The sequence below is a fragment of the Ranitomeya imitator genome, chromosome 4 (assembly GCF_032444005.1).
Source record: "Ranitomeya imitator isolate aRanImi1 chromosome 4, aRanImi1.pri, whole genome shotgun sequence".
NCBI classification, from domain to species: Eukaryota; Metazoa; Chordata; class Amphibia; order Anura; family Dendrobatidae; genus Ranitomeya; species Ranitomeya imitator.
In genome coordinates, this window is record NC_091285.1 from 7259599 (window position 1) to 7279115 (window position 19517).

Consider the following 19517-nt stretch of genomic DNA (forward strand, 5'->3'; position numbering starts at 1 on the left):
ATACACTGCACAGCACCACTCCTGCTGTATATATACACTGCACAGTACCACTCCTGCTGTATATATACACTGCACAGTACCACTCCTGCTGTATATATACACTGCACAGTACCACTCCTCCTGTATATATACACTGCACAGTGCCACTCCTCCTGTATATATACACTGCACAGTACCACTCCTCCTGTCCTGTATATATACACTGCACAGTACCACTCCTCCTGTATATATACACTGCACAGTACCACTCCTCCTGTATATATACACTGCACAGGACCACTCCTCCTGTATATATACACTGCACAGCACCACTCCTCCTGTATATATACACTGCACAGCACCACTCCTCCTGTATATATACACTGCACAGTACCACTCCTCCTGTATATATACACTGCACAGTACCACTCCTCCTGTATATATACACTGCACAGTACCGCTCCTCCTGTATATATACACTGCACAGTACCACTCCTCCTGTCCTGTATATATACACTGCACAGTACCACTCCTCCTGTCCTGTATATATACACTGCACAGTACCACTCCTCCTGTCCTGTATATATACACTGCACAGTACCACTCCTCTCCTGTATATATACATTGCACAGCACCACTCCTCCTGTATATATACACTGCACAGTACCGCTCCTCCTGTATATATACACTGCACAGTACCACTCCTCCTGTCCTATATATATATACTGCACAGTACCACTCCTCCTGTCCTATATATATACACTGCACAGTACCACTCCTCCTGTATATATACACTGCACAGTACCGCTCCTCCTGTATATATACACTGCACAGTACCGCTCCTCCTGTATATATACACTGCACAGTACCACTCCTCCTGTATATATACACTGCACAGTACCACTCCTCCTGTATATTTACACTGCACAGTACCACTCCTCCTGTATATATACACTGCACAGTACCACTCCTCCTGTATATATACACTGCACAGTACCGCTCCTCCTGTATATTTACACTGCACAGTACCACTCCCCCTGTATATATGCACTGCACAGTACCACTCCTCCTGTATATTTACACTGCACAGTACCACTCCTCCTGTATATATGCACTGCACAGTACCACTCCTCCTGTATATATACACTACACAGTACCACTCCTCCTGTCCTGTATACTGGGTGCACAGTATTACTTCTCCTGCCCTGTATACTGGGTGCACAGTATTACTTCTCCTGCACTGTATACTGGGTGCACAGTATTACTTCTCCTGCACTGTATACTGGGTGCACAGTATTACTTCCCCTGCCCTGTATACTGGGTGCACAGTATTACTTCTCCTGCACTGTATACTGGGTGCACAGTATTACTTCTCCTGCACTGTATACTGGGTGCACAGTATGACTTCTCCTGCACTGTATACTGGGTGCACAGTATGACTTCTCCTGCACTGTATACTGGGTGCACAGTATTACTTCTCCTGCCCTGTATACTGGGTGCACAGTATGACTTCTCCTGCCCTGTATACTGGGTGCACAGTATTACTTCTCCTGCCCTGTATACTGGGTGCACAGTATTACTTCTCCTGTCCTGTATACTGGGTGCACAGTATTACTTCTCCTGCACTGTATACTGGGTGCACAGTATTACTTCTCCTGCACTGTATACTGGGTGCACAGTATTACTTCTCCTGCCCTGTATACTGGGTGCACAGTATGACTTATCCTGCCCTGTATACTGGGTGCACAGTATGACTTATCCTGCCCTGTATACTGGGTGCACAGTATTACTTCTCCTGCCCTGTATACTGGGTGCACAGTATTACTTCTCCTGCCCTGTATACTGGGTGCACAGTATGACTTCTCCTGCCCTGTATACTGGGTGCACAGTATTACTTCTCCTGCCCTGTATACTGGGTGCACAGTATGACTTCTCCTGCCCTGTATACTGGGTGCACAGTATTACTTCTCCTGCCCTGTATACTGGGTGCACAGTGTCACGATATGGTATGAAATATCATAAGTAGTTCTCTAGCCTGTGTGGGCTAAGCCCCCCTTCTTGGAGAACAGTTTGTAGCTGCAAATTCCTGGCTTTCCTTCTCTGAGAGTATGGGGGAAGAGAGGTTTTATTGCCGAACGGAATTTACGACTAGCATTTCCTGTGTAAGCTCTTGTCCAGCTAGAACAGGAAAAATGGCTCCAAAAATTCATGAAAGATTCTTTGTTTAGTTTTTGTTAGATATTAGGCAAACGATTTAAGCTAGAAATACGAAAATATATATTCGTAGTCTCACTCGGTGTAGCTACACATCTCATGACACTCGGGTTTCTAACTCCATCTGGTAAAGAAGTAGGGTTTTCTCTGTAAATATGTATCCCAGATAGGACATATTTGATCTCATTAGAATGCTCACGTTAATCTGAGATGAATGATGAGCTTTTTAGGACGCTGACATGTTTTGTAGTGAAGTTATAGAAATTAGAGAGAATAGTTTAAAGTTTAGGCAGAATGTAGAGAGAGGAGGGTCTGGATAAGCCAGCCTTTCTGTGATGTCACAGCCTTAATGTTTTAAGTGTCTGGCAGGCTCTGAGGAGTCACTTTTTGCTGATTTCTCCCTCTGGACTGCTTTGTCCTATTGTCCTGGAAGAGCTGGTACATCCCATGGACTGGGATGTATGGAAACTGCACTAGCCTGGATGCCTGCAATGCTTTTAATATGTGAGTGTTATCTTTTCTCATTTATTCCCTTTATGTTATAATTACCCTTGTACATATTTGCAATTGTCTCATGTATAACATCTTTATAAACTATTTTTAATAACGCACTGCCTAGTTATTTTGAATGGGATATACTATTATATATTAGTTCGTTCTCCTGCTCTAAACCGTACCCTAAGTCTCTTGAAGGGAAAATACGCTACTGTTACTGTTGTGTTGGGTTAGCTTCGGACCCGTTTAATCGAAGCTGGTGGCAGCGAAAGTGTGCTGACGGTTGGATTATGCTGAAGCAACTGCGGGTTTGATAATTATTGTTCCTGCCTGTGTGGGAGTAGTTATCGCGTCGCTGCAGCGTGCCCAATAGCCAGTACATAGCAGGCAGCCTTTCTGGCGACTAATTACCCAGGGTGCAGTACCTAATCTGACCTGAGAGTAAGGGGGCGCCAGAGAGCTGCAAGTGTTAAGTGGAACTGTAAGCGGGATATACATAAATCCCTGCAGTTCTTGGTATATAGAAAAGCAGTGGGATACCTAGAATAAGCCCCTGCTGTAAACTAAGAGGTCAATAGCCTTGTGTGTGGTTTTTCATCACATTGTTAGCAGTGGAGGGATAACTAAGATAAGCCCCCCTGCACATGTGATAGCCGTCTGTTGGCCTAAAGTCACCCTGATCCGTGACGTAGGGGTGACGGTCACGGTGTGAATCTTGACCCAGTGGTGACAGCGGTCAGGGGAATCGTGACACACAGTATGACTTATCCTGCCCTGTATACTGGGTGCACAGTATTTCTTCTCCTGCCCTGTATACTGGGTGCACAGTATTACTTCTCCTGCCCTGTATACTGGGTGCACAGTATTACTTCTCCTGCCCTGTATACTGGGTGCACAGTATTTCTTCTCCTGCACTGTATACTGGGTGCACATTATTACTTCTCCTGTCCTGTATACTGGGTGCACAGTATGACGTCTCCTGCCCTGTTTACTGGGTGCACGGTATTACTTCTCCTGCCCTGTATACTGGGTGCACGGTATTACTTCTCCTGCCCTGTATACTGGGTGCACACTATTACTTCTCCTGCCCTGTATACTGGGTGCACAGTATGACTTCTCCTGCCCTGTATACTGGGTGCACAGTATTACTTCTCCTGCCCTGTATACTGGGTGCACACTATTACTTCTCCTGCCCTGTATACTGGGTGCACAGTATTACTTCTCCTGCCCTGTGTTATGGGTGCACAGTATTACTTCTCCTGCCCTGTGTACTGGGTGCACAGTATTACTTCTCCTGCCCTGTATACTGGGTGCACAGTATTACTTCTCCTGTCCTGTATACTGGGTGCACAGTATTACTTCTCCTGCACTGTATACTGGGTGCACAGTATTACTTCTGCCCTGTATACTGGGTGCACAGTATTACTTCTCCTGCCCTGTATACTGGGTGCACAGTATTTCTTCTCCTGCCCTTTATACTGGGTGCACAGTATTACTTCTCCTGCCCTGTATACTGGGTGCACAGTATTTCTTCTGCCCTGTATACTGGGTGCACAGTATGACTTATCCTGCCCTGTATACTGGGTACACAGTATTACTTCTCCTGCCCTGTATACTGGGTGCACAGTATGACTTCTCCTGCCCTGAATACTGGGTGCACAGTATTACTTCTCCTGCCCTGTATACTGGGTGCACAGTATGACTTCTCCTGCCCTGTATACTGGGTGCACAGTATTACTTCTCCTGCCCTGTATACTGGGTGCACAGTATTACTTCTCCTGCCCTGTATACTGGGTGCACAGTATGACTTATCCTGCCCTGTATACTGGGTGCACAGTATTTCTTCTCCTGCCCTGTATACTGGGTGCACAGTATTACTTCTTCTGCCCTGTATACTGGGTGCACAGTATTACTTCTCCTGTCCTGTATACTGGGTGCACAGTATGACTTCTCCTGCACTGTATACTGGGTGCACATTATTACTTCTCCTGTCCTGTATACTGGGTGCACAGTATGACGTCTCCTGCCCTGTATACTGGGTGCACAGTATTACTTCTCCTGCCCTGTATACTGGGTGCACATTATTACTTCTCCTGTCCTGTATACTGGGTGCACAGTATTACTTCTCCTGCCCTGTATACTGGGTGCACAGTATTACTTCTCCTGTCCTGTATACTGGGTGCACAGTATTACTTCTCCTGCACTGTATACTGGGTGCCCAGTATGACTTCTCCTGCCCTGTATACTGGGTGCACAGTATTACTTCTCCTGTCCTGTATACTGGGTGCACAGTATTACTTCTCCTGCACTGTATACTGGGTGCCCAGTATGACTTCTCCTGCCCTGTATACTGGGTGCACAGTATTACTTCTCCTGCCCTGTATACTGGGTGCACAGTATTACTTCTCCTGCCCTGTATACTGGGTGCACAGTATTACTTCTCCTGTCCTGTATACTGGGTGCACAGTATTACTTCTCCTGCCCTGTATACTGGGTGCACAGTATTACTTCTCCTGCCCTGTATACTGGGTGCACAGTATTACTTCTCCTGTCCTGTATACTGGGTGCACAGTATTACTTCTCCTGCCCTGTATACTGGGTGCACAGTATTACTTCTCCTGTCCTGTATACTGGGTGCACAGTATTACTTCTCCTGCCCTGTATACTGGGTGCACAGTATTAATTCTCCTGCCCTGTATACTGGGTGCACAGTATTACTTCTCCTGTCCTGTATACTGGGTGCACAGTATTACTTCTCCTGCCCTGTATACTGGGTGCACAGTATTACTTCTCCTGCCCTGTATACTGGGTGCACAGTATTACTTCTCCTGCCCTGTATACTGGGTGCACAGTATTACTTCTCCTGCCCTGTATACTGGGTGCACAGTATTTCTTCTCCTGCCCTGTATACTGGGTGCACAGTATTACTTCTCCTGCCCTGTATACTGGGTGCACAGTATTTCTTCTGCCCTGTATACTGGGTGCACAGTATGACTTATCCTGCCCTGTATACTGGGTGCACAGTATGACTTATCCTGCCCTGTATACTGGGTGCACAGTATTACTTCTCCTGCCCTGTATACTGGGTGCACAGTATGACTTCTCCTGCCCTGAATACTGGGTGCACAGTATTACTTCTCCTGCCCTGTATACTGGGTGCACAGTATGACTTCTCCTGCCCTGTATACTGGGTGCACAGTATTACTTCTCCTGCCCTGTATACTGGGTGCACAGTATTACTTCTCCTGCCCTGTATACTGGGTGCACAGTATGACTTATCCTGCCCTGTATACTGGGTGCACAGTATTTTTTCTCCTGCCCTGTATACTGGGTGCACAGTATTACTTCTCCTGCCCTGTATACTGGGTGCACAGTATTACTTCTCCTGCCCTGTATACTGGGTGCACAGTATTACTTCTCCTGCCCTGTATACTGGGTGCACGGTATTACTTCTCCTGCCCTGTATACTGGGTGCACGGTATTACTTCTCCTGCCCTGTATACTGGGTGCACGGTATTACTTCTCCTGCCCTGTATACTGGGTGCACACTATTACTTCTCCTGCCCTGTATACTGGGTGCACAGTATTACTTCTCCTGCCCTGTGTTATGGGTGCCCAGTATGACTTCTCTTGCCCTGTATACTGGGTGCACAGTATTACTTCTCCTGCCCTGTATACTGGGTGCACAGTATTACTTCTCCTGCCCTGTATACTGGGTGCACAGTATTACTTCTCCTGCCCTGTATACTGGGTGCACAGTATGACTTATCCTGCCCTGTATACTGGGTGCACAGTATTTCTTCTCCTGCCCTGTATACTGGGTGCACAGTATTACTTCTCCTGCCCTGTATACTGGGTGCACGGTATTACTTCTCCTGCCCTGTATACTGGGTGCACGGTATTACTTCTGCCCTGTATACTGGGTGCACGGTATTACTTCTCCTGCCCTGTATACTGGGTGCACACTTTTACTTCTCCTGCCCTGTATACTGGGTGCACAGTATTACTTCTCCTGCCCTGTGTTATGGGTGCCCAGTATGACTTCTCTTGCCCTGTATACTGGGTGCACAGTATTACTTCTCCTGCCCTGTATACTGGGTGCACAGTATTACTTCTCCTGCCCTGTATACTGGGTGCACAGTATTACTTCTCCTGCCCTGTATACTGGGTGCACAGTATGACTTATCCTGCCCTGTATACTGGGTGCACAGTATTTCTTCTCCTGCCCTGTATACTGGGTGCACAGTATTACTTCTCCTGCCCTGTATACTGGGTGCACAGTATTTCTTCTCCTGCCCTGTATACTGGGTGCACAGTATTACTTCTCCTGCCCTGTATACTGGGTGCACAATATTACTTCTCCTGTCCTGTATACTGGGTGCACAGTATTACTTCTCATGTCCTGTATACTGGGTGCACAGTATTACTTCTCCTGCCCTGTATACTGGGTGCACAGTATTACTTCTCCTGCCCTGTATACTGGGTGCACAGTATTTCTTCTCCTGCCCTGTATACTGGGTGCACAGTATTTCTTCTCCTGTCCTGTATACTGGGTGCACAGTATTACTTCTCCTGCCCTGTATACTGGGTGCACAGTATTTCTTCTCCTGTCCTGTATACTGGGTGCACAGTATTACTTCTCCTGCCCTGTATACTGGGTGCACAGTATTTCTTCTGCCCTGTATACTGGGTGCACAGTATTTCTTCTCCTGTCCTGTATACTGGGTGCACAGTATTACTTCTCCTGCCCTGTATACTGGGTGCACAGTATTACTTCTCCTGCCCTGTATACTGGGTGCACAGTATTTCTTCTCCTGTCCTGTATACTGGGTGCACAGTATTTCTTCTCCTGCCCTGTATACTGGGTGCACAGTATTTCTTCTGCCCTGTATACTGGGTGCACAGTATTACTTCTCCTGCCCTGTATACTGGGTGCACAGTATTTCTTCTCCTGTCCTGTATACTGGGTGCACAGTATTTCTTCTCCTGCCCTGTATACTGGGTGCACAGTATTTCTTCTGCCCTGTATACTGGGTGCACAGTATTTCTTCTGCCCTGTATACTGGGTGCACAGTATTTCTTCTCCTGCCCTGTATACTGGGTGCACAGTATTACTTCTCCTGCCCTGTATTCTGGGTGCACAATATGACTTCTCCTGCCTTGTATACTGGGTGCACCGTATTTCTTCTCCTGCCCTGTATTCTGGGTGCACAATATGACTTCTCCTGCCCTGTATACTGGGTGCACAGTATTTCTTCTCCTGCCCTGTATACTGGGTGCACAGTATTTCTTCTGCCCTGTATACTGGGTGCACAGTATTTCTTCTGCCCTGTATACTGGGTGCACAGTATTACTTCTCCTGCCCTGTATACTGGGTGCACAGTATTACTTCTCCTGCCCTGTATACTGGGTGCACAGTATTACTTCTCCTGTCCTGTATACTGGGTGCACAGTATTACTTCTCCTGCCCTGTATACTGGGTGCACAGTATTACTTCTCCTGCCCTGTATACTGGGTGCACAGTATTACTTCTCCTGTCCTGTATACTGGGTGCACAGTATTACTTCTCCTGCCCTGTATACTGGGTGCACAGTATTACTTCTCCTGTCCTGTATACTGGGTGCACAGTATTACTTCTCCTGCCCTGTATACTGGGTGCACAGTATTAATTCTCCTGCCCTGTATACTGGGTGCACAGTATTACTTCTCCTGTCCTGTATACTGGGTGCACAGTATTACTTCTCCTGCCCTGTATACTGGGTGCACAGTATTACTTCTCCTGCCCTGTATACTGGGTGCACAGTATTACTTCTCCTGCCCTGTATACTGGGTGCACAGTATTACTTCTCCTGCCCTGTATACTGGGTGCACAGTATTTCTTCTCCTGCCCTGTATACTGGGTGCACAGTATTACTTCTCCTGCCCTGTATACTGGGTGCACAGTATTTCTTCTGCCCTGTATACTGGGTGCACAGTATGACTTATCCTGCCCTGTATACTGGGTGCACAGTATGACTTATCCTGCCCTGTATACTGGGTGCACAGTATTACTTCTCCTGCCCTGTATACTGGGTGCACAGTATGACTTCTCCTGCCCTGAATACTGGGTGCACAGTATTACTTCTCCTGCCCTGTATACTGGGTGCACAGTATGACTTCTCCTGCCCTGTATACTGGGTGCACAGTATTACTTCTCCTGCCCTGTATACTGGGTGCACAGTATTACTTCTCCTGCCCTGTATACTGGGTGCACAGTATGACTTATCCTGCCCTGTATACTGGGTGCACAGTATTTTTTCTCCTGCCCTGTATACTGGGTGCACAGTATTACTTCTCCTGCCCTGTATACTGGGTGCACAGTATTACTTCTCCTGCCCTGTATACTGGGTGCACGGTATTACTTCTCCTGCCCTGTATACTGGGTGCACGGTATTACTTCTCCTGCCCTGTATACTGGGTGCACGGTATTACTTCTCCTGCCCTGTATACTGGGTGCACACTATTACTTCTCCTGCCCTGTATACTGGGTGCACACTATTACTTCTCCTGCCCTGTGTTATGGGTGCCCAGTATGACTTCTCTTGCCCTGTATACTGGGTGCACAGTATTACTTCTCCTGCCCTGTATACTGGGTGCACAGTATTACTTCTCCTGCCCTGTATACTGGGTGCACAGTATTACTTCTCCTGCCCTGTATACTGGGTGCACAGTATGACTTATCCTGCCCTGTATACTGGGTGCACAGTATTTCTTCTCCTTCCCTGTATACTGGGTGCACAGTATTACTTCTCCTGCCCTGTATACTGGGTGCACGGTATTACTTCTCCTGCCCTGTATACTGGGTGCACGGTATTACTTCTGCCCTGTATACTGGGTGCACGGTATTACTTCTCCTGCCCTGTATACTGGGTGCACACTTTTACTTCTCCTGCCCTGTATACTGGGTGCACAGTATTACTTCTCCTGCCCTGTGTTATGGGTGCCCAGTATGACTTCTCTTGCCCTGTATACTGGGTGCACAGTATTACTTCTCCTGCCCTGTATACTGGGTGCACAGTATTACTTCTCCTGCCCTGTATACTGGGTGCACAGTATTACTTCTCCTGCCCTGTATACTGGGTGCACAGTATGACTTATCCTGCCCTGTATACTGGGTGCACAGTATTTCTTCTCCTGCCCTGTATACTGGGTGCACAGTATTACTTCTCCTGCCCTGTATACTGGGTGCACAGTATTTCTTCTCCTGCCCTGTATACTGGGTGCACAGTATTACTTCTCCTGCCCTGTATACTGGGTGCACAATATTACTTCTCCTGTCCTGTATACTGGGTGCACAGTATTACTTCTCATGTCCTGTATACTGGGTGCACAGTATTACTTCTCCTGCCCTGTATACTGGGTGCACAGTATTACTTCTCCTGCCCTGTATACTGGGTGCACAGTATTTCTTCTCCTGCCCTGTATACTGGGTGCACAGTATTTCTTCTCCTGTCCTGTATACTGGGTGCACAGTATTACTTCTCCTGCCCTGTATACTGGGTGCACAGTATTTCTTCTCCTGTCCTGTATACTGGGTGCACAGTATTACTTCTCCTGCCCTGTATACTGGGTGCACAGTATTTCTTCTGCCCTGTATACTGGGTGCACAGTATTTCTTCTCCTGTCCTGTATACTGGGTGCACAGTATTACTTCTCCTGCCCTGTATACTGGGTGCACAGTATTACTTCTCCTGCCCTGTATACTGGGTGCACAGTATTTCTTCTCCTGTCCTGTATACTGGGTGCACAGTATTTCTTCTCCTGCCCTGTATACTGGGTGCACAGTATTTCTTCTGCCCTGTATACTGGGTGCACAGTATTACTTCTCCTGCCCTGTATACTGGGTGCACAGTATTTCTTCTCCTGTCCTGTATACTGGGTGCACAGTATTTCTTCTCCTGCCCTGTATACTGGGTGCACAGTATTTCTTCTGCCCTGTATACTGGGTGCACAGTATTTCTTCTGCCCTGTATACTGGGTGCACAGTATTTCTTCTCCTGCCCTGTATACTGGGTGCACAGTATTACTTCTCCTGCCCTGTATTCTGGGTGCACAATATGACTTCTCCTGCCTTGTATACTGGGTGCACCGTATTTCTTCTCCTGCCCTGTATTCTGGGTGCACAATATGACTTCTCCTGCCCTGTATACTGGGTGCACAGTATTTCTTCTCCTGCCCTGTATACTGGGTGCACAGTATTTCTTCTGCCCTGTATACTGGGTGCACAGTATTTCTTCTGCCCTGTATACTGGGTGCACAGTATTTCTTCTCCTGCCCTGTATACTGGGTGCACAGTATTACTTCTCCTGCCCTGTATTCTGGGTGCACAATATGACTTCTCCTGCCCTGTATACTGGGTGCACCGTATTTCTTCTGCCCTGTATTCTGGGTGCACAATATGACTTCTCCTGCCCTGTATACTGGGTGCACAGTTCTGTTGTAGCAGTGATGTTTCCTCCATCTTCTCCGCAGATGGATGATGAGCGGAGTTGTCCGTTGCATCCTGTGAGCGTCTGTCTGTTAATCATCCGCAGGCGGTTGTGGTTTCCTATGTGTAGCCAGTGGAGGAAGTAGTACTGTGCGTGGAGGTTGGCCGCTCATGATAACTTCTTCTTCATTTTCCGTGTTTATTTAGTTTTCCTGCACAACAAGGATCGTGATAAATAAATATTTATGGGATTTTCTGCCTCGTCCTGTGGGGTCGCCGGCGCTCCCTGACGCACTGTCCCGTATCTCTGACGCCTCCTTCTCCACAGGGACTGACTGGTCTGTGACAAGAAGGAAAAATGGAGGAGTCCTGGGTGCACGGACTGGACGACTCTAAAGTCACCATTGCCCTCATTGCCGGATTGCTGGGATTGCTGTACTGGTGAGTGACTCCCCGCACACCATCTGTATAAAGGGTTTCTGTATTTCCTATAGCCGCATACACAGAACTATATATACAGTGCCTTGCAAAAGTATTCCCCCCTGGAACTTTCCAACTTTTTCCCACATATCCGGCTTCAAACATAAAGATTCCAAATGTAAATTTTTGGTGAAGAATCAACAAGTGGAACACAATTGTGAAGTTGAACGAAATTTATTGGTTATTTTACATTTCTGTGGGAATTCCAAAACTGAAAATTGAGGCGTGCAATATTATTTGGCCCCTGTAACTTAATACTTTGTTGCCCCTTTTGCTGCGATTACAAGTCAATTGGGGTGTGTCTCTATCAGTTTTGTCCATGGAGAGACTGAAATTCTCGCCCGTTCTTCCTCGGCAAACAGCTCGAGCTCAGTGAGGTTTGATGGAGATCGTTTGTGAACAGCAGTTTTCAGCTCTTTCCACAGATTCTCCATTAGATTGAGGTCTGGACTGTGACTTGGCCATTCTAACACCTGGATACATTTATTTGTGAACCATTCCATTGTAGATTTTGCTTTATGTTTGGGATCATTGTCTTGTTGGAAGACAAATCTCCGTCCCAGTCTCAGGTCTTTTGCAGACTCCAACAGGTTTTCTTCAGGAATGGTCCTGTATTTGGCTCCATCCATCTTCCCATCAATTTTAACCATCTTCCCTGTCCCTGCTGAAGAAAAGCAGCCGAAACCATGATGCTGCCACCACGTTTGACAGTGGGGATGGTGTGTTCAGGGTGATGAGCTGTGTTGCCTTTACGCCAACATATCGTTTGGCATTGTTGCTAAAAAGTTTGATTTTGGTTTCATCTGACCAGAGCACCTTCTTCCACATGTTTGGTGTCTCCCAGGTGGCTTGTTGTTTATGGATATCTTTGACAAATGTCTTTCTTCTTGCCACTCCTCCATAAAGGCCAGATTTGTGCAGCGTACGACTGATTGTTGTCCTATGGACAGACTGTCCCACCTCAGCTGTAGATCTCTGCAGTTCATCCAGAGTGATCATGGGCCTCTTGGCTGCATCTCTGATCAGGGACGGCCGGGTCTTGGTAGATTTGCAGTGCTATGATGCTCCTTCCATTTCAATATGATCACTTGTACAGTGATCCTTGGGTTGTTTAAAGTTTTGGAAATCATTTTGCATCCAACTCCGGCTTTAAACTTCTCCACAACAGTATCACGGAGCTGCCTGTTGTGTTCCTTGGTCTTCATGATGCTTCATACAGAACCCTGAGACTATCACAGAGCAGGTGCATTTATACGGAGACTTGATTACACACAGGTGGATTATATTTATCATCATTAGGCATTTAGGCAGTGGCGTAACTACCGCGGTCGCAGCGGTCGCCATTGCGACGGGGCCCGGCAGGTCAGAGGCACCGGCCGAAACCATGTTGCAGTGCAGGAGGAGATCCCTCCCGCACGGCAACAGTCCGAGGCGTATCTAGGGGGAGGGGGCAGCCAGGGTATGGGAGAGTTAAGGTACCGTCACACTAAGCGACGCTGCAGCGATACCGACAACGATCCAGATAGCTGCAGCGTCGCTGTTTGGTCGCTGGAGAGCTGTCACACAGACAGCTCTCCAGCGACCAACGATCCCAAGGTCCCCGGTAACCAGGGTAAACATCGGGTAACTAAGCGCAGGGCCGCGCTTAGTAACCCGATGTTTACCCTGGTTACCATCGTTAAAGTAAAAAAAACAAACGCTACATACTTACCTACCGCTGTCTGTCCTCGGTGCTCTGCTTCTCTGCTCTGGCTGTGAGCGCCGGGCAGCCGGAAAGCAGAGCGGTGACGTCACCGCTCTGCTTTCCGGCCGCTGTGCTCACAGCCAGTACAGGAGGAGTGCAGAGCACAGCGCTGGAGGACAGACGGCTGTAGGTAAGTATGTAGTGTTTTTTTTTTTTTACTTTAACGATGGTAACCAGGGTAAACATCGGGTTACTAAGCGCGGCCCTGCGCTTAGTAACCCGATGTTTACCCTGGTTACCAGCGAAGACATCGCTGAATCGGTGTCACACACGCCGATTCAGCGATGTCTGCAGGGAGTCCAGCGACGAAATAAAGTTCTGGCCTTTCTTCCCCGACCAGCGACAGCACAGCAGGGGCCTGATCGCTGCTGCCTGTCACACTGGACGATATCGCTAGCCAGGACGCTGCAACGTCACGGATCGCTAGCGATATCGCCCAGTGTGACGGTATCTTTAGGAACTTGGAAGCAGCTCCAGTCAGCACTGTGAGACTGTGACAGCGTCTCCTGCTCTGAGCCCCGGGACTGAAGGGGAGAGCGGGGGAGGGGCGGGACATGACAGCGGTGTGCAAGCAGGAGAAGCTGAGGAGCTGCAGGTTAATATCAGCCTCCCCTGTACCAGAGAGGAATGTGAGATGTGTATATGAGCTGGTGTGTTTGTGTTTGATATCTATAGTGTGTTATATATGTAGTGTGTGTGATATCTGTAGTGCGTGTGTTATATATGTAGTGTGTGTGTGTGTGATATCTGTAGTGTGTGTGAGGCTGGGGCGTAACCGCCGCAGTGAACTATACCGGCGTTTATGATGCCGGTACAGTTCAAAGCAATGATGGAGGAGAGAGCGTCAGCTGATGCTCCCTCTCCCATCATTCCCCTCTGCCTCTGACACTGCGGGTGCGTGATGACATCACTTCATCGCACACCCGCTGTGTGTGGGGCCCAGGCAGTGCAGCATCTGCACAGGTGATGGTGGCCGCCATATTGGCAAAGCCTGTGGCGGCTGCTGCGACCAGGAACAGGCGGTTCCAGAGCTAGTGGGGGGCACGTGGACCAAGCCGCCCAGGAGGGGGATGCCGCAGCGGCTCAGCCATATGGAGGATCCGGGGATGAACATGGAGGTGTACGGGACCGGCGGAAGTGAGGTGTGTCTGCTGCCCGTGTGTCGCCGTCTCTGCCCCCAGCGTCCCTGGCCCCCTGTGACACCAGCCCCGTTTCGTCCCTGCTGTCCCGTGCCCCATGTCCTAGTAGGTCCCCAGGTTCAGGTCATGGTGCTCCTCTGGGCTCCCCGTACACACCTTGTTCCTCCTCCCCTGGTCTCCCAATGCTCCTCATCTCCCATGCCCTGAGTCCTCCTGCACCCCCCATGCATTCCCTGCCCCTTGTCCCTGTGTGACTCATCTGCCCTGCTCTCAAGTCTCCCCTGTCCCCTTTCTCACCGTGTGTTCTCCATCTACTCTGTCCTTGTAATCCCTGTGCCCCCTTCCTCCCTCCTCCCAAGTCTCCCCCCCATCTTCCTCTGTCCCCTTGCAGCCATTGCGTCCCTATCTACTCTGCCCTCGGAGTCCCCTTGTGTCCTCTTGTGCCTGTCTCCATTGCACCCTAGTCCCCGTGTGTCCCATTGTGCCCTTTTCCCCTTCCTCTTAGTCTCTATGAGTCCCCTTGTGCTTCTATCCCTTGTCCCCGTGTGTAGCCTTGTGTCAGTGTCCCTTGCCCACTAGTCCCTGTGTGTCCCCTTGCACCTGTCTCCCTTGTCCCCTTATGCTTGTTTCCCTTGTCCCCGTGTGCCAGTCTCCCTTTGCCCATTAGTCCCTGTGTGTCCCCTTGTCAGTCTCCCTGGCCAACTAGTCCCTGTGTGTCCCCTTGTGCCAGTCTCCCTTGTCCCCTTGTGTCAGTCTCCCTTGCCCACTAGTCCCCTTGTAACCTTCTCCCCTGCCTCCTAGCCCCCATGTGTCCCCTTGTGCCTGTCTTCCTTGCTCCCTAGCCCCCCTATGTTACCATTGTGCCTGTCTCCCCTACCCCCCTTGTGTCCTTGTCCCCTGCCCCCTAGTCACCATTTCCTCATGTCTTTCTCACTGCCCCTGTATGGAGGGGCTGCATTACACTATGAGGGGGGCTGCATTATATTTTATGGGGGTTACATTGTATTGTATGGCAGGGCTGCAGTATACTCTGTGGGGTGGCTGTATTATACTATATGTGGGCTGCATTATACTGAATCGAGGACTATGGGGAATATATTATACTATATGAAGAACTATGGTCCATCATACTATGGGAAGTGGATTGTACAACATGGATGACTATGGCGGTGCATTATACTATATGGAGCACTATGAGGAGTGTATTATACTATATGGAGGACTGAGCAGTGTATTTTAATATATGGAGGACTATGTGGAGTGTATAATACTAAATGGAGGACTGAGGAGTGCAGTATACTATATGGAGGACTATGAGGGGTGCATTATACTATATGGAGCACTATGAGGAGTGTATTATACTATATGGAGGACTGAGCAGTGTATTTTAATATATGGAGGACTATGTGGAGTGTATAATACTAAATGGAGGACTGAGGAGTGTATTATACTATATGGAGGACTATGAGGGGTGCATTATACTATATGGAGCACTATGAGCAGTGTATTATACTATATGGAGGACTGAGCAGTGTATTTTAATATATGGAGGACTATGTGGAGTGTATAATACTAAATGGAGGACTGAGGAGTGTATTGTACTATATGGAGCACTATGAGGAGTGTATTGTACTATATGGAGGACTATGAGGGGTGTATTATACTATATGGAGCACTACGGAGAGTGTATTATGCTATATGGAGCACTATGAGGAGTGTATTTTAATATACGGAGGAGTGTATTATACTATATGGAGGACTGAGGAGTGTACAATACTATATGGGGGACTATGGGGAGTGTATTATACTATAAGGAGTACTATGGGGGTGCATTGTACTTCTCATATGGATCCCCATGACTTCTATGTTAGCCCCTGATGAGTATAATGGTTTATTTTCTTTTATACATTACATAACAATGGCAGTACGGGGGACAAATATATGCCAGGATGGGGCACTGGATAGTTATGCAACTGAGGTCACACTATACAACTTTGCAATAAAGTTATAGTGTGCAAAATTAATAGGGAAAATGTGAATTTGGGTGAAAAATATTTTGGCATGGTGGGGGGGGGCCCCATTTGAAAGTTCGCACCGGGGCCCATAACTTTGTAGTTACGCCACTGCATTTAGGACAACATTGGATCATTCAGAGATCCACAATGAACTTCTGCACTGAAAGTTACAGGGGCCGAATAATATTGCACTCCCCACTTTTCAGTTTTTGAATTTCCACAAAAATTTAAAATATCCAATAAATTTCGTTCAACTTCACAATTGTGTTCCACTTGTTGTTGATTCTTCACCAAAAAGTTACATTTGGTATCTCTGTTTGAAGCCTGATGTGTGGGAAAAGGTTGAAAAGTTCCAGGGAGCTGAATACTTTCGCAAGGCACTGTATATAGGTACCCGCCATATAATTCTAATAATACCGCTACACTGTGTTCACAAATTACTGCTATACAGAGGTGACATAATACCACCACATAGTGACCAAGGAATACCAGCATAAAGCCGTTACAAAGTGTCCGAATAATACCATTATACAATGCTCCGTAATACCACCACATAGTCCACTAATAATACTACAATACAGGGCCACCATACAAGGGCCATATAAGACCCCCACATAGTATCCACATACTATATACAGTACTGAAATAATGCCACCATAACGCACTACATAATACCGCCACTCAGTGTCCAAACAATGTTGTCACATAGTATTCAAATATTACTGCCTTACTAGAAGAATTAATGGACTTAGAAGTGTCCAATAATTTCCACTTGATACCCCCATTTCATACAGCACCTATGTATTACCGCAACATAGTATACTAATAATACCACCATATAGCTCCTATGTACATATACTGGTTGCACACTATCACTTCTCCTGTCCTGTATACTGGGTGCACAGTATGACTTCTCCTGCCCTGTATACTGGGTACACAGTATTACTTCTCCTTCCCTGTATGCTGGAGGCACAGTATTACTTCTCCTACACTGTATACTGGGTGCACAGTATTGTGGTGAAATATGTGTATATATATATATATATCTATATGTGTGTAGTGACATATGTCTAGGGTTATATGTGTGACTAGTGATAATGTAGCATCTGTCCTGAAGGCAAGTCACACCTCGGTGTTAATAGGTACTTCCTTGGGGCTAGTAGAAATTGTGTCTCCCTATCTCACCAGGAGGTCTAGCTAGAGCCAAGAAGAAGGTAACATTTGGTACCTCTGAGGTCTTGGAGGGGAGATGCTAAATTGCGGCCTGAGGTGATCTATTCCTGGGAACAATCTCACACGTGTCTCAAGAGGAAATAATATATATTCATTAGTAGAGCAGCTGTGGCCAATCAACAAGCCAGCAATTATGATATCAACCTGAGGGGCCGGTCTAGAAACCTGGCCTCAGACCAAAGTTATAAATTTAGGCTGCAGACAGAGAATTGTGTTCACATATGAGGGCAGCCTGAGAAGCTGATGTGTTCCACCAACTCCATTCACCCCTCTTCCCCCCCTAGGGAGGAGAAAGCAAACTGCCAGTTAGATGATTTCTGTAAGTTTTTCTCCTGTTTATTTTGACACTGTTTTGCATAAGTTGTATGTCTTTTTATTATCATATTTTTATACCTTTTTCTTATTGTAAGCACTGACCCTTTGGTTATTTGTTGATAAAGCGAGCAGATATGCAGCGAAACGCGCATCGGGGATAGTGCCCAATTCAAGGGTTCCTCAGTACCTGTTAAGATCTTGCTATGGGTTGTGTCCTGGTGGGGAGTTTTTTTACGCCAGTTGGCTTTTCACCTATGCCTCTCTAGGGACACCATAGATTAATCCCCATTCTGGGCTGTTTATTAGCAAGACCCTCATAGAAAAAGACATATTGGGCATGACTTTGATAAATGGGTTATAGTTGTAGGCTTTACAGCTCGGTTCTGGGTTTTTTTTGGAGGTTACAGATCCTTCATTTATTCATTGTTATATGTAAAAATCCTGTGCTGTGCTAATTTTTGCTAGCAAGGATATGGGTACTGATGTTATCTTTTGGTGTCTTCATTTGGTGTTTTTTAAGTGTATAAATTTTACAGAATTTTTCTAATAAGCTTTGTATAAATACTTTTTATAAACGCTCCTGTTGTCCTCCTGTTTTTGCCTTTTGTTATTAAAGTATAAAACCTTAACAAGTTGAACCTTGAATGTACTAAAAGAATCCATAGCCTAAGGTGTGTGAGCCTTATGAGTGATAGACATATTTTTATTAGTATTATTATTTCTGAGACTCATCGCCCGTGTATTCGGTGAGTGGTGGCAGCGTGTATGAGCGGGTGTGTGGTCTGGGTCGGTGTGTGATTTACGCTCCCATTACAGCATAGGACAGAGGTTGAATGCTGGACTGAGAGTGGGGAGATAGATTAACCCTTGCAGGCACAACCCTAAGTCACGTGTGAGAGCAGGCACGTGACGAATAAGTGACACAACGGAGAAGGGATCCGTGACAAGTATTACTTCTCCTGCCCTGTATACTGGGTGCACAGTATGACTTCTCCTGCCCTGTATACTGGGTGCACAGTATTACTTCTCCTGCCCTGTATACTGGGTGCACAGTATTACTTCTCCTGCCCTGTGTTATGGGTGCACAGTATGACTTCTCCTGCCCTGTATACTGGGTGCACAGTATGACTTCTCCTGCCCTGTATACTGGGTGCACAGTATTACGTCTCCTGCCCTGTATACTGGGTGCACAGTATTACTTCTCCTGCCCTGTATACTGGGTGCACAGTATTACTTCTCCTGTCCTGTATACTGGGTACACAGTATTACTTCTCCTGCCCTGTATACTGGGTGCACAGTATTACTTCTCCTGCCCTGTATACTGGGTGCACAGTATTACTTCTCCTGCCCTGTATACTGGGTGCACAGTATTTCTTCTCCTGCCCTGTATACTGGGTGCACAGTATTACTTTTCCTGCCCTGTATACTGGGTGCAC

At 47.2% G+C, this 19517-nt stretch overlaps 1 protein-coding gene across 2 annotated transcripts in view; it reads left to right on the plus strand.

The window, feature by feature from the left end:
- Positions 1-19517, plus strand: part of TBXAS1 (thromboxane A synthase 1) — a 48562-nt gene that overhangs the window by 9348 nt on the left and 19697 nt on the right. For both annotated transcript variants that reach the window (XM_069762846.1, XM_069762847.1), the window contains exon 2: positions 11484-11596. In XM_069762846.1, the coding sequence (XP_069618947.1) occupies positions 11514-11596 (83 nt within the window). In that variant the 5' untranslated portion in view covers positions 11484-11513. The remainder of the gene's footprint in view (positions 1-11483; positions 11597-19517) is intronic.